General features: G+C 55.8%; 7 protein-coding genes across 10 annotated transcripts; 3 read left to right on the top strand and 4 right to left on the bottom strand.

Moving 5' to 3' along the window:
* Positions 1-167: 167 nt before the first annotated feature.
* On the bottom strand, positions 168-992 carry KVP18_000395 (uncharacterized protein; the record flags this gene model as incomplete). The annotated part of the gene is made up of 1 exon (XM_067956610.1): positions 168-992. The coding sequence occupies one exon, from the start codon at positions 990-992 to the stop codon at positions 168-170; it is 825 nt and encodes a 274-aa protein (XP_067812488.1).
* A 340-nt stretch (positions 993-1,332) lies between these two features.
* Positions 1,333-2,274, top strand: KVP18_000382 (uncharacterized protein; the record flags this gene model as incomplete). Its single annotated transcript, XM_067956432.1, has 1 exon — positions 1,333-2,274. One exon carries the CDS (start codon positions 1,333-1,335, stop codon positions 2,272-2,274), a length of 942 nt encoding a protein of 313 aa, XP_067812465.1.
* Positions 2,275-3,260: 986 nt separating this feature from the next.
* Positions 3,261-3,848, bottom strand: KVP18_000388 (uncharacterized protein; the record flags this gene model as incomplete). The annotated part of the gene is made up of 1 exon (XM_067956520.1): positions 3,261-3,848. One exon carries the CDS (start codon positions 3,846-3,848, stop codon positions 3,261-3,263), a length of 588 nt encoding a protein of 195 aa, XP_067812473.1.
* A 625-nt stretch (positions 3,849-4,473) lies between these two features.
* On the top strand, positions 4,474-6,759 carry KVP18_000383 (uncharacterized protein; the record flags this gene model as incomplete). Its single annotated transcript, XM_067956450.1, has 1 exon — positions 4,474-6,759. The coding sequence occupies one exon, from the start codon at positions 4,474-4,476 to the stop codon at positions 6,757-6,759; it is 2,286 nt and encodes a 761-aa protein (XP_067812466.1).
* Positions 6,760-6,820: 61 nt separating this feature from the next.
* Positions 6,821-7,405, bottom strand: KVP18_000393 (uncharacterized protein; the record flags this gene model as incomplete). The annotated part of the gene is made up of 1 exon (XM_067956590.1): positions 6,821-7,405. The coding sequence occupies one exon, from the start codon at positions 7,403-7,405 to the stop codon at positions 6,821-6,823; it is 585 nt and encodes a 194-aa protein (XP_067812485.1).
* A 119-nt stretch (positions 7,406-7,524) lies between these two features.
* Positions 7,525-8,665, top strand: KVP18_000385 (uncharacterized protein; the record flags this gene model as incomplete). Of its 2 annotated transcripts, XM_067956475.1 has the most annotated exons (3): positions 7,525-8,428; positions 8,458-8,561; positions 8,591-8,665. In XM_067956475.1, 3 exons carry the CDS (start codon positions 7,525-7,527, stop codon positions 8,663-8,665), a joined length of 1,083 nt encoding a protein of 360 aa, XP_067812469.1. The 2 variants fall into 2 exon arrangements, with proteins under 2 accessions (XP_067812469.1, XP_067812468.1); XM_067956474.1 differs by lacking the exons at positions 8,458-8,561; positions 8,591-8,665 and having other exon boundaries at positions 7,525-8,436.
* A 24-nt stretch (positions 8,666-8,689) lies between these two features.
* Positions 8,690-12,147, bottom strand: KVP18_000390 (uncharacterized protein; the record flags this gene model as incomplete). Of its 3 annotated transcripts, XM_067956551.1 has the most annotated exons (4): positions 8,690-8,972; positions 9,001-9,950; positions 9,979-10,810; positions 10,988-12,147. In XM_067956551.1, 4 exons carry the CDS (start codon positions 12,145-12,147, stop codon positions 8,690-8,692), a joined length of 3,225 nt encoding a protein of 1,074 aa, XP_067812476.1. The 3 variants fall into 3 exon arrangements, with proteins under 3 accessions (XP_067812476.1, XP_067812478.1, XP_067812477.1); XM_067956553.1 differs by lacking the exons at positions 8,690-8,972; positions 10,988-12,147 and having other exon boundaries at positions 8,997-9,950; positions 9,979-10,884; XM_067956552.1 differs by lacking the exons at positions 8,690-8,972; positions 9,001-9,950; positions 9,979-10,810 and having other exon boundaries at positions 10,909-12,147.
* Positions 12,148-12,169: the final 22 nt, after the last annotated feature.

Genomic DNA, 12,169 nt, shown 5'->3' with positions numbered 1-12,169 from the left:
CGAAAAGAGGGTTCAGGAAAAGGAAGAGCTCGTAGGGGATGTGTTCACCCCAAATCTTCGTGGCGAACACTGGAAAACAGCCGCCAAAATGTCGGAGAACTGGGGCAACGCCTACAGACAGCGCCAGAGCGACCATGACGAATCTGGGTGACAACGCCCCCGGAGCATTACTCAGTCGCAGTCGCTTGGACGGCAGGGGTCGCGGCAGGCGCCAGAGGAACGAGTTCGTCCTCTGATACGTCTGGCGACAGATCTCCTGTCTGGAGAACGAGCGGCCTGAAGATCTCCAAGTCCTCGGCCTGTCGGAACGGTTCGACAGGCTCCATCAACTCGTTGGAGATGTCCAGGACTGTGCCATCGAGGTCCGGCACAGTGGCCGTTGTCGAAGTCGTATCCACCCTGCCAGTGACCCGGGACACCAGTTGCGTGAGCATGTTGGATTTGCGCTTCGTACGACGGCTGTCAGTGATGGCCGGGGGTGGAATGGATTTGGTGAGAAACGACGTGTACTCCGCCTTTAGTTTCTTGGATCGAGTCTCTTGACCGCGTTGGCGCGAAAGGAACTCTTCGTATTCCCTCTTCAGCCTGGTCTTGTTGTGGGGGTCTGATGGACTTGGGCTACTGGCATACCCCGACGAGGACACGAGCAGCAGTCCGAGACACAGCAAGAGCTGCACAACGGACACCACAGCTGAGACGCTAAGTGCGAGTCTGAACGTCGACCACGTCGGGACTGCGCGGCTGCAGGTGACTACCAGTGTGCCAACCATAAACCCCAGGTTGACAGCTGCCAGCGAGCAGTAGTAGGGCATTGTGAAGAGCTGGCAATTCTCCCCAACACAAACGTCTTTGAGGGCGATCTTCAGGGACGCAGAGGTGAGACAGTAAGACAATGGTATCGCAACCGTCAATACCACCACCAAGGAGTCCACGTCCTGAATGACTACAAGCATGCACCGGCAAGCCATGGCAATAGCTGTCCCGATGACCATGGCAGACTTGAAGTTGAATACGTCGGCAAAAAGATGACCTATGACCAAGGAAAATATAATGGTGGAGAGCCCAACAGCCTGTTTGAATCAGTGTGACACGCTCACTCCGTACAGGATTTCACAGGCGACATCGTTACTGTGTTGGGCGAGCAACTCACTCACAGAGCGAATTCGGTGGACAAGAAGACAACGAATACAGTGTCCAGCTGCGTGCCTCTGGCCGCGAAACCTCACCACACAAATGGAGAAGGAGTCCAGGAACTCTACCAGAAGGATGACCGGGAACAGCGGCGACTGGCGACACAGAGACACGAACTCGGCCTTCATGCCGGCAATTTGAATGCAGACGTTTGACGTGAAGAAACTACTAGGCACTGGTACCTTCGGCCGCGTGTACCTTGTTAGTTACAACGGCACCCAGTTGGCGCTTAAGAAGACTCCAAAGTGGCGGCGGAAACCCAGCAGGGAGAACGCGCTGCTGTGCAAGTGTGCGGGACGGCAGGGGCTCGTGCAGCTCACAATGGGCGCCTTCTACACCAAGACTCCCCTCGGACATTACATGCAGAACTTCGTGATGGAGTACATCCCAAACACACTGACGAACGTGCTGCGCGTAGTGCGGAAGAAACGAACCCAGCTGAGTCAGGGCGCGTTGCTGGAGATGGCTGCGCAACTGTTCGAAGCGCTGAAGGAGTTACACTCCCTCAACCTGGTCCACAGGGACATCAAGCCGGAGAACATACTGGTGGCAAACGTGGGGTTGAACTCCCTCCCAGATCCAAAACGCATCCGATTGGTCCTGTGCGACCTGGGCGCGGCGAAGGAAGTCGGGAGTCTTATGATGCCGCACATATGCTCCCGGTTTTACCGGGCGCCGGAGCTGCTGCTCGGCTCTAGCAACTACGGTACCGAGGTGGACGTCTACTCAGCGGCGTGCGTTGTTGCCGAGATGGCTCTGCTGACGCCGTTAGTCCGCGGTTACGCGAAAAGCGGAGATCCGTTTCCACACGAAGCGCATCAGCTAAACCTGCTTCTCTGCCTTCTTGGGAAGCCATCGGCGGAGACGGTGCGGCGAATCCAGGACCCCAGCCTCGAGCAGGTCATCAAGGCGCTTCTCGCCAGCACGGAGGACATGGAAGCCCTCCAAGTGGCAGATATGTTACCAAAAGGAAGTCCCTACACACGAATTCTGGATACAATCCAGCCATGCCTGCAGTGGGACGGACTTTCAAGGCCACAGGCCGGCGAGGTAGCGGGTGCCCTCAGAGCCTTAGGTCGCTGAAGGGGATGAGTGTTCTAGGAAACCCAGGCAGTTGGACTTGGAGGTTGTTCCAATAGCCTCGATGCTGTGTCTATGGGTAAGTTTTTTTTTGTCTCACGACGTAGAGGGAAGCATCGTGGCACTCCAACGTTGTCAGGTTCCTCAGAGCGAGCCAAGAGTGAAGCGCCAGCAAACCTAACGAACCCACACCAATAGCGAGGGAAATCACACCACTCAGTACAAAAGCGAACGACTGCTTGTCGCTCAGCCGTGTGTGGAGCATGCTCCTCCACAGTGCGTAGTAGGTCACCTCGGACAATCGCCAAACAGAGAAAACGGCTGTGAGCACTGTCCACGTCAAAAGACTGAAGTAGAATTTTTTGTTCCTTCGCCCAATGCAGTTGCTAACCCAAGGGCAGTGATGGTCGTAACACTCCACGCAAACATCGCAGACTCGGCAATGGTGCGTTCTCTCATACCGAGTCCGTCGACAACGGTTGCACTGCACTCCGTGGGCGGCCTCTTCGTCATGGTGTGGAGCGTAACCGGGGTCTGATCGGCACGTGCGCCAAAAAAAATACACCAGAGAGAGCATACTAAAGCACAAAGGAAACAGCAGCCAGTCCGCGCCAAAGCACCGGGCGAACTCCATATGAACAAAGGAAATCCCCACGATAAGCGCTACGCTCAGCCAAACCATGACAACGCTTGTCATCTTCATTCCAGCTCTGGCAGCCTGTCAGGTCTTCCCTCAAGGCTCACTCTCCGGCACGCATAGTTAAGATTGAACACTGCAACTCGCATTTCTGAAATTACGCTTTGGGACCGGAACTTCAGCAACGAACAGCGGTACAACCTGCACCACCTGCAGCTTGGAAATCGGAGCGGGATCGTCGCGAGGAGGGCAGCAGCCCCTGCTTTTGGCGCGACGTTCGTCAGATCGCATTGGGTCACCAAAAATACAATTACGCGTTAAAAACACTCAAACACACATCATCACATTTGACTCAAGTCCGCCTGCTAGCGTAACGTTGTTTGCGTGACAGGGCCTTTTGTCGTAGATACTCCTCAAAGGTGATATCGGAAAGATCTTGCAGGGGACAGCGCTGCTGCGCAGCCCCACCCAAGAGGTTCTGCCTGCTGAACACCGGTATCTCCTTCTCCGTTTGGTCAGGATCTATCTGTCGGACTTCCCAACTGGGTCGCTGGTCGACCACGCAAGAAGGGGAAGGTGGCGGAGGGCTGAGAGTGTCCTCTTCCTGCAAGGGGAGCAACAGAGTGACGTTCAGCGAAGGCAACAGTGTTTTGATGGCTTCGACCTGATCGATACGAAACACTGGCATTGCAATGGCTGGCGGCACCTCGGCATCCTCCGCGGGCAGAATTATGCTCACCTCCTGCACATCCCTGACTCTTTTTAGTCGGTGGCCAAAGATCATAGAGACTCGGCTGCTGCTTGGGAGGCACAGGTCAGCGCGTTCCCTTTTTACGATGGTTCCATCTCGGGACGAGATTGCATCCGGTAAGCAGGTCGCAGACTGCAACGACGCTAGGGCAAGGCTCCATGACTCTGAGCTATGTCGTTCACACTTCATTCGCAACTGCACACTCACTCAGCACTCGGCTCATGAATTCATAGGGGGATCACAAAAACGGAACGATACGCTGCGTCGCGTCCCATTGACCAGTCTCTCCCTGAGCCGTCTGTTTTCGTCTCTGTACCCCCGGACCAGGCGCGACGCCAACTCCATCCGCGCTTCCGCTAAAATTCGCGCCTGCTCGCAGTCTTCGCACTGCTTGGAGAGCCGATCGATGGTTTCGTCAGCCCGCATACTCGCTCAATTGTGATTGCTGGCACGCGTGGGCTGACAGTCTCCGACCTTGTTTCACCCATGTCTTCATAGGCCGGCTACCAAGGTCGGTGGGACCGCGCGGCTCTGGGTACACCGTGGCTGCCAAGCTATCAGATGGCGTAACCCTCGGAAAACCCGACAGCAAATCGGGAGTTGGGTCAAGGAGTGCGATAGTGGGAAGATTTGGTGCTTATTGGTGGAGTGCGGTAACACTCCCTGATGGAGTGCGGTAACACTCCCTGATGGAATCCATGAACCAGTGGTCACTTAGCACCACTTAGCAAATGGTTGTAAAGTGTACGTGCAGCTGGACCTGTTGACCAGTTTCTCTCTTTTCTTTGTGCGTGACTTATACTTTGTAACATTAATGAGCGGCATTGACCTCAACATTCCGCCTTACGATGAGCAACAGAACGCTCCACTTGCATGTGCGACACCAGGATCCGTCTTAGTCGACGTCGAATCCTTAATCAAGAAGGAGATGACTCCTTATGCAGGCGGACCTGACTTTCTAGCGGGTCCGACTGCCCGTAGCCTCGCCGTTTGGGAGAAGTGTATGACATTTCTGACAAAGGAACAGAAGGTAGGCGTCGTTGACGTCGACATCCACACCCCCTCCACTATCAACGGATTCGAGCCGGGCTACATCGATAAAGAGCAGGACGTGATCGTCGGACTCCAGGCCGACTCGCTGCTGAAGCGAACCATCAAACCCAAAGGTGGCTGGCGAACAGTAGAGAATGCACTTAAGGCTTACGGATTCGACTTCGATCCTGCTGTCAAGGAAATATACACAAAACATGTCCGCACTCACAACACGGCCGTGTTTTCCTCCTACACCGAGGACATGCGGGCAGCTCGAAGCAGCCACCTGTTGACTGGTCTTCCCGACGCTTACGCTCGGGGTCGAATCATCGGCGACTACAGGCGCGTGGCTTACTATGGCGTGGACTATCTGGTTCAAGCCAAGCAGGCCGACTACGTGTTCTTCTCCAAATATTCCGACGAAGCTGCTGTACGTCTCCGAGCCGAGATCACTCAGCAAGTGGTAGCGCTGAAGGAGCTTCTCGCGATGGCTCAGCGCCACGGATTCGACATTTCGAGGCCCGCGACCAGCTTTCACGAGGCCTGCCAATGGGTCTACTTCGGCTACTTGGCTGCCATCAAGGACCAAGACGGTGCTGCCATGTCGGTTGGACGCGTCGACGCCTTCCTCGACATCTACGCTGAGAGGGACCTGGCCAACGGTGTGACGGAGTCCGAGATTCAGGAGATAGTCGACGATCTCGTCATAAAGATGCGCGTCGTCAGACACCTCAGGACACCCGCCTACAACGAGCTCTTCTCAGGAGATCCTACGTGGGTAACCTGCTCCCTTGGTGGCGCTTTCGAGCAGACAGACGGTACCCTCCAGCACATGGTCACCAAGACCACCTTTAGGTTCTTGCAGACACTTAGGAATCTGGGCTGCTCACCTGAACCGAATATCACTGTTCTGTGGGCTACCTGCATGCCCATCGCCTTCAAGGAATTCGCAGCGCAGATTTCCATCGACACAAGCTCCATTCAATACGAGAATGACGACCTCATGCGTCCTCGTTTCGGGTCCGACTACGGCATTGCATGCTGCGTTTCTGCCATGCAAATCGGCAAGCACATGCAATACTTCGGCGCTCGATGCAACCTTCCTAAGCTGTTGCTGTACGTGTTGAATGGCGGACGAGACGAGATTACAGGAAAGCTGGTCATTCCATTCTTGGCTGAGCTACCCCGAGTTCAGGAACCCCTGGACTTCGACGAGGTCTTCGGCCGCTACCAAAAAGCCCAGGAATGGCTCGCCGAACTCTACGTAAGCACTATGAATGTGATCCACTGGTCCCATGACCTTTATAACTACGAGGCTCTACAACTTGCTCTTCACGACACAAACGTCCACCGACTGATGGCCTTTGGAGTCGCCGGCCTATCCGTGTTGGCCGACTCGCTGTCAGCTATAAAGTATGCCACAGTGACCCCAGTCAGAAACGACCTGGAACTTACTACAGACTTCAGTGTGGAGGGAGAGTTCCCCGTCTACGGTAATGACGACGACCGAGTCGACGACTTCGCCGTCTGGGCTTTGAAGTCGTTTCACTCCGAACTCTGCAAGACGCCCACATATCGCGGAGCCCAGCACACTCTCTCCGTGCTCACCATCACCTCCAACGTGGTGTACGGCAAGTCCACGGGAGCCACGCCCTGCGGCCGGAAGATGGGCGCTCCATTCGGACCTGGCGCCAATCCCCTTCATGGACGAGACTCCAGCGGGGCTCTTGCGTCGCTCTCAACGGTGGCCAAGCTCCCGTATGACGCGTGCCTCGATGGCATCTCCAACACATTCTCGATGGTGCCCACTTTGCTGGGTCGACGCGAGCACACAGGCTCTCGAAAAACCAACCTTAGCACCTTGATCGACGGGTATTTCGGTAAGAATGCCCACCATCTGAACGTGAATGTGCTGAATCGCGACATGCTATTGGACGCTCAGGTGCACCCTAAGAAGTATCCCCAGCTCACCATCCGCGTCTCTGGATACGCGGTGCACTTTGTGAAGCTCACGCGGGAGCAGCAAGAAGACGTGCTCGCCCGAACTATGCACACTGACATGCACTGACATGCAGTGCACAGCTATTAATGACGTGCAGTGTTGAATGAGCGTTAATGATTCGCAAATCTCACAGATTTGTCATGTACTCCTGCATACCGGTGATGCTCGCCGGCATCGCTTTGTCGCCCTTCTTCCAGTTGGCGGGGCACACGTCGCCATGCTCCTCCGAGTACTGCAGCGCGTCGACAATGCGGATGTATTCCTCCACGTTGCGCCCCAGCGGGAGGTTGTTCACGGAGGAGTGCTGGACCACGCCAGCGCGGTCGATAATGAAGGTGCCCCGAAGAGCCAAGCCCATATCGACGTGGACGTTGAAGGCCTTGGCGATGCTGTGGTCGAGGTCCGAAATCATGGGGAATCTTACGGCGCCGATGCCGCCCTTATTGCGAGGAGTGATGCGCCAGTTGTAATGGGTGAAATGCGAGTCGACCGAACAGCCCAATACGACTACGTTCCTGGATTCGAACTCCTCAAGAGCCCTGTCGAAAGCCACCACCTCTGAAGGGCAGACGAAAGTGAAATCGAGAGGCCAAAAGAACAGCAAAATGTACTTTCCTTTGAAGTCAGAGAGGGAAAGCTCCTTGAACTCTCCGTCCGGCATTACGGCCTGAGCAGTGAAGTCAGGAGCTTGCTGCGTTACAAGAGGACTCATCTTATATTATTGCGAAATATGAAATAACTTAATACATCGGGAGACAACACACCCCACGCAAGCCCTCAGTTTGAAATTGAATAGACGTCGATTCGATCTTCCGTCTAAATCCCGAATAGATGGACGCGGAGACGACGGTCATGTTCACGGAGCTCGTGGAGTTCTTGGACTCCTGTCGCCCTGATGTGCGAGCTATGGCGCTCGAGGGCGTCGTGGGGTACTCGGAGAACAGCCAGTTTCTCTGCTTCGCAACGGGTCATGGAGAGCAAGGCGACAAGCAGCGACTGGTGCGACCGATTATGACGGCACGGGCCCTTCTCAAGTTTTTGGGCAGTGACATGTCGGAGCAGGCCATGACAGCTCTCGTGAACCTCAGTGTCAACGACGACATTTGTGACGCCATGTTGAAGTGCAAGGCCTGCTCTCGCCTGGTGGACAATCTCCGCGATCAGAGTCGCGGAGACGCACCTGACCACGCCGCTCTGAACATAATGCTGCTGTCGAACCTCACACGACGCCCCGTTGGCGTAGTCGCACTCATTGGCCCCGCCGAGCTGGATTCCCTCTTCCTGGAGCGTCTGTGGCAGCTCTGGCTGATTCGCGACGAGAAGTGGGCGGCCGTGTCGGACGTGTTACGTAACGTTACGGCTACTGCCGAGGGCCGGGACGCCCTGAGGCGACTCGAGCCGCCGGCGCTGCCACAGCTGGTCAAGCAGCTAAAGGAGTGCCCTACGCGGCGTACCGCGTGCCTGACCACCTGCCTTCACCTCGCGCTCGACGAGAGCTTTGGCCAGAGCTTTTCAGACGACGACGTCCTCCCCAGGCTACTCGCGCTCCAGTACCCTCCTGACCAACGCCGCCTGCTGGCGGCCAAGCCAGGAGATCACCAACTAATGGGGGGCAAAGCGCAGTCTGTCACCTCGCTAACTGAGGCGCGCGAAGTGCACTCTACAGTCGAGCGCGAAGCCTCAGGACCCCTCGGGCTGCAGGTGCAGAGAGAAACGCTCTTGTCCATCGTCAAACGTGAGTAATCGGGTCCACCGCGATTCCAGACCTATTGTCAACGGGTGCGGGCCGCGAGTACTGTCGAAAGATTCACACCTATGAGGTTCTTCGCGTGTGGCACCTCACAGAAGCGGAAGAGTCGATACGAGCTGTGAGGTTCTTATTAGAAAAAACACGCAGGACATCGAGAATATCGTGCATCTTCTGGTCTACTCAGAGGAAGAACTGGATGAGCAGGACCGAGCTACTGCCTAAGTCTCTTGTAAACGCCTGTGAAACCTACCCCCGCAACTTACCTTTCACGCGCCTGATACACTCCAGCGTATCGACATTACTGCTGAACTTCAAAACCAAGTCCTGTGTACGGCCAGCGTCGAGGAAGTAGAAGCAGAGCATGCTCTCGTCGTGCTTGCGACTCGTTATCTTCTTTATGCGGGACAGGTCGCGCACGCAGTAGACGGGAACCAGACTTTCAGCCTCTTGGCCCACAAGCAGGAACTTGTCCTGCAGAAGAACGCAACGTGCGTCTCCAGCCGCCGTCCAGGCCTCCCTCGAGCCGCCGCTGCGTGAGCTTCGAGACCCGCGCTCACTTCAGAGACTCGATTTTGCAGGTGAAGTTCATCCGTAGGGCGTTGGGGCCGGTAAGGCACGCCGCCGCTATGGTGGGTGCTGGAGCGGTCTCCAGGGTCCAGTGGGCGTCCATGGCCTTCAGCGCTTCCAGCGCATCGCTGACGTCCTGCTCCTTCTTTTTCTCGTCCATGCCGCACTTCTTGCTGTTGCCCGTTGCGCGTTTGAACATGCTGAAGAGACTGTTGCCCCCACTGCTAGTTCCGGAGGCGTCGCCGGCGGCATCGCGAGCACGACTCTCGACCTTGGCCTTGGGGTTGCATACAGAGCAAAGTGCCGGGTCGTGGTCCACGAGGTCCAGGCGCTGGCCAGCCATCTCCTTGTGGCACTCTCGAAACCCTCCCTGGGCGACGGATATCCACCGTAGCTTGAGCTCCTCGGTGAGGATCTTGTACACGCGTACAGCGTCGGCGTCGTCATCGCCTCCAACGATGCATATGTGGTGGTACGAAGACTGCTTGGCCAAAGCGCGTCGAGGGACCTTCGTGGGAATGAAGACTCCCGTGCCATAACCGCCATTAGGGAAGTAATAGGACGACTGAGGGCTCTCCGCGTCTGCGGCTTTGACGGCAGGTATGGTGTCCAACACGGCCTCCTCATTCTCCATGACGATCTTCTTCACCAACAACTGCCAATCAGTCTCCAGGTCGAGGTGGATTGCGGGCGGTAGCCTTCCGTTGGACAACTCCCACTCCGATCGAATGTCGAGAATGAGCAGCTTCCATGGCCTCGACGCCGTCGGAGCTCCTGATGAGCCCACACAGTGCTTCACCACGTCGCGAGACAATAAATAGAAAGCACACTCGCCTTCCAATCTGCGGAGTTCTGAAGCCTTCAGCACTTGGCAGTGCGACATGCGGAAGGCGAACGAACTTGGAGTCGTCACCTTCAGCTGCTTGGCGAGCTTCCAGAGCTGGATCAGGGCAGGAACCAACGCTTACACGCTGCAGGTCCTCGAATGATTGGATCGTTATTCGTGTGAGTGTCTCTGGAATTTGAGAGACTTCTGTCTCGAAGAGTAACTCCCTGTAGAGCACAAGCAGCGCCAGTGCTATAAAACAATAGAAGAAGCGGTCGTCCTCCGCAATGTAATAGTCCCACAGGCACAGTAAATGGTTGATCTGCGTTTTGGACGCGAACGCTGTCAGAAACCAAGGTGTGACGTAGAGCTCCGGGCTGACGCCGTTGTCCCTCAGAAAGACGGCAAGGGCAGGGTCGTGGTAAAGAAGCAGATGATTAAACAAATGGAATGTGCACTGAAGCGTGGTGAAGTCCTCGTCTTGGTAGACCGGCAGATACCGGGAGACGAATGCGTAAAACAATGTGAAGACGCCGGCGATGTCGAATTCGTCGGACTTGAGGTAGTATAGTGGACCTAAAACCTCGTTCAAACCCTGCTTGTACCGTAGATTCTTTACTTTGCAAAAGTACGTGAGGATGGCCTCGAGGTCTGCTCTTGTCTCAGGCCTAGCAAAGAACGGAATATGCGCCCGTGTTCGCTCTACGTCGCTCTTAATGACCCTTTGGTTGGGTTCGTCGAGGCGCGCCCGATCCAGCTGAACCACCGCTTTCGCTTGCTTCCCATCGAGACCCAGCATCAAATTCCACACCTTTGCCCGGTGCCGCATAGGGAGCCCTTCGGGGAAGGTGCGGACTAGTTGTCTCAAGCTGACATCTGGTGTCGCCTCCCCGCTGCTCAATGCTGCAAGCAACGGCTCCAACATCTCTACTGGGCCCGCATCGAGCGACGCGCACTCTGGCGAGCCATATCCGCTGTAATTACCTCGCTCTCCCCTTTTGAATCCCATTCTTCCGTCAACCGCGTCCACCCTCAGCGGATTCCTCATCGTCACTATTTAGGCGAATTAACTTTAAATCCGTTGACAGGCAGACTGTCGCTCCAGTGACCGGCAGCACGCGAACCCCCATCGTCCCTGTGCCCGGTCATACCACGACCCCCACACGCAGGTGTGGTTGGCTTCGAGGACGTCCTCAGGGAACTTAGAGCGCGCGCGCAGCTTCTTGCTGGTGAGATTGGGTACGGCCTTGCCCTCTATAGTGTAAATGGACATCTCCTCTGTGGCCGCTAGCGTCATGTCTGCGGGGACCCCGAGGTGATCCTGACCCCCGTATTTGTATAGGATCTCCTCTCGTTTCTTTTGCAGGAGCTTAGATTTCTCGGCCCCGTATCGTTCTTGGATCTTGGAGAACTGAGTGGGCACGGCTTGTGGATGGAATGTGCTGCCGGCCTTGTACGCCTCCCAGGCGAACATTTCGGCCCGGTCGAGCACTCCCGCGTCGCCACTGGTATTCAGCTGGATGTCGCCTTGATACAGGGGCTGATCGCTTTCAGAAACGTGCCCGTAGGGGTTCTCCCTCATGGACCTGGACTTAGGGTCGTACCAAGCCGACTCGGTATCCAGGTTGAGCAGGTACTTTGCAGTGTCCTCTCGAATGCGTAGATCTCGGGTGGTGGTTCGAGTTTTAGCGTCCTTCGATTCCACGATAATCTCTTGAAACTCCTTGATCTTGTCTTCGTCCTCCTCCTCAGCCGTCGCCTGAACCTGCTGGCGCTTAGCCTCGGACACGCGTTCATACTCTTCCACGACCAGCTGGTAAGCGCTGACGTCGTACTTGCTGTAGGTGTCTCTCTTCCCTTCAAACCCCAGCTGTAAACCCATGTCAGGCAATATTTCGTCAGGCGCAATATTGGTGTTCGAGAACTTAGCCTTCTTGGCGCGGGGGCGGTCCGTGCATTCCTTGCTCTTGTGTGTAGACGCGCCGCAGTTGTCGCACGATCCCTTCCGGAAGCTCGTGGCTCTAGGAGCGCTCCTGTTGACACCAGACTCATACCATATGTTCAACGGCGCCTTCACAGACTCTTCCCGCTTCTGGTGCCGAAGAGTAGGTTGTTCATTGCCTGCGTACCACGGGACCTCTGAGATGAACTGGGGAATGTGGGGGTTGATGTCTCGGCCAGTTTCGTCCTTCTCTGCCGGTGCGTAGCCTTCTTTTCGAGCTTCTTCGACTTGCTTAAGTTTCTTTTTCTCTTCGCGCGATAGGATGACAACCTCATCCTTGCGCAGCGGACGAGTATTGTCTACCCGCATATTTCTCCACCTCTGTGAAATT

The sequence above is a fragment of a genome (assembly GCF_019968955.1).
Source record: "MAG: Porospora cf. gigantea A chromosome Unknown PgA_NODE_149_length_33307_cov_346.136, whole genome shotgun sequence".
Lineage (NCBI taxonomy): Eukaryota > Apicomplexa > Conoidasida > Eugregarinorida > Porosporidae > Porospora > Porospora cf. gigantea A.
This window is presented reverse-complemented; position numbering and strand designations above follow the sequence as displayed.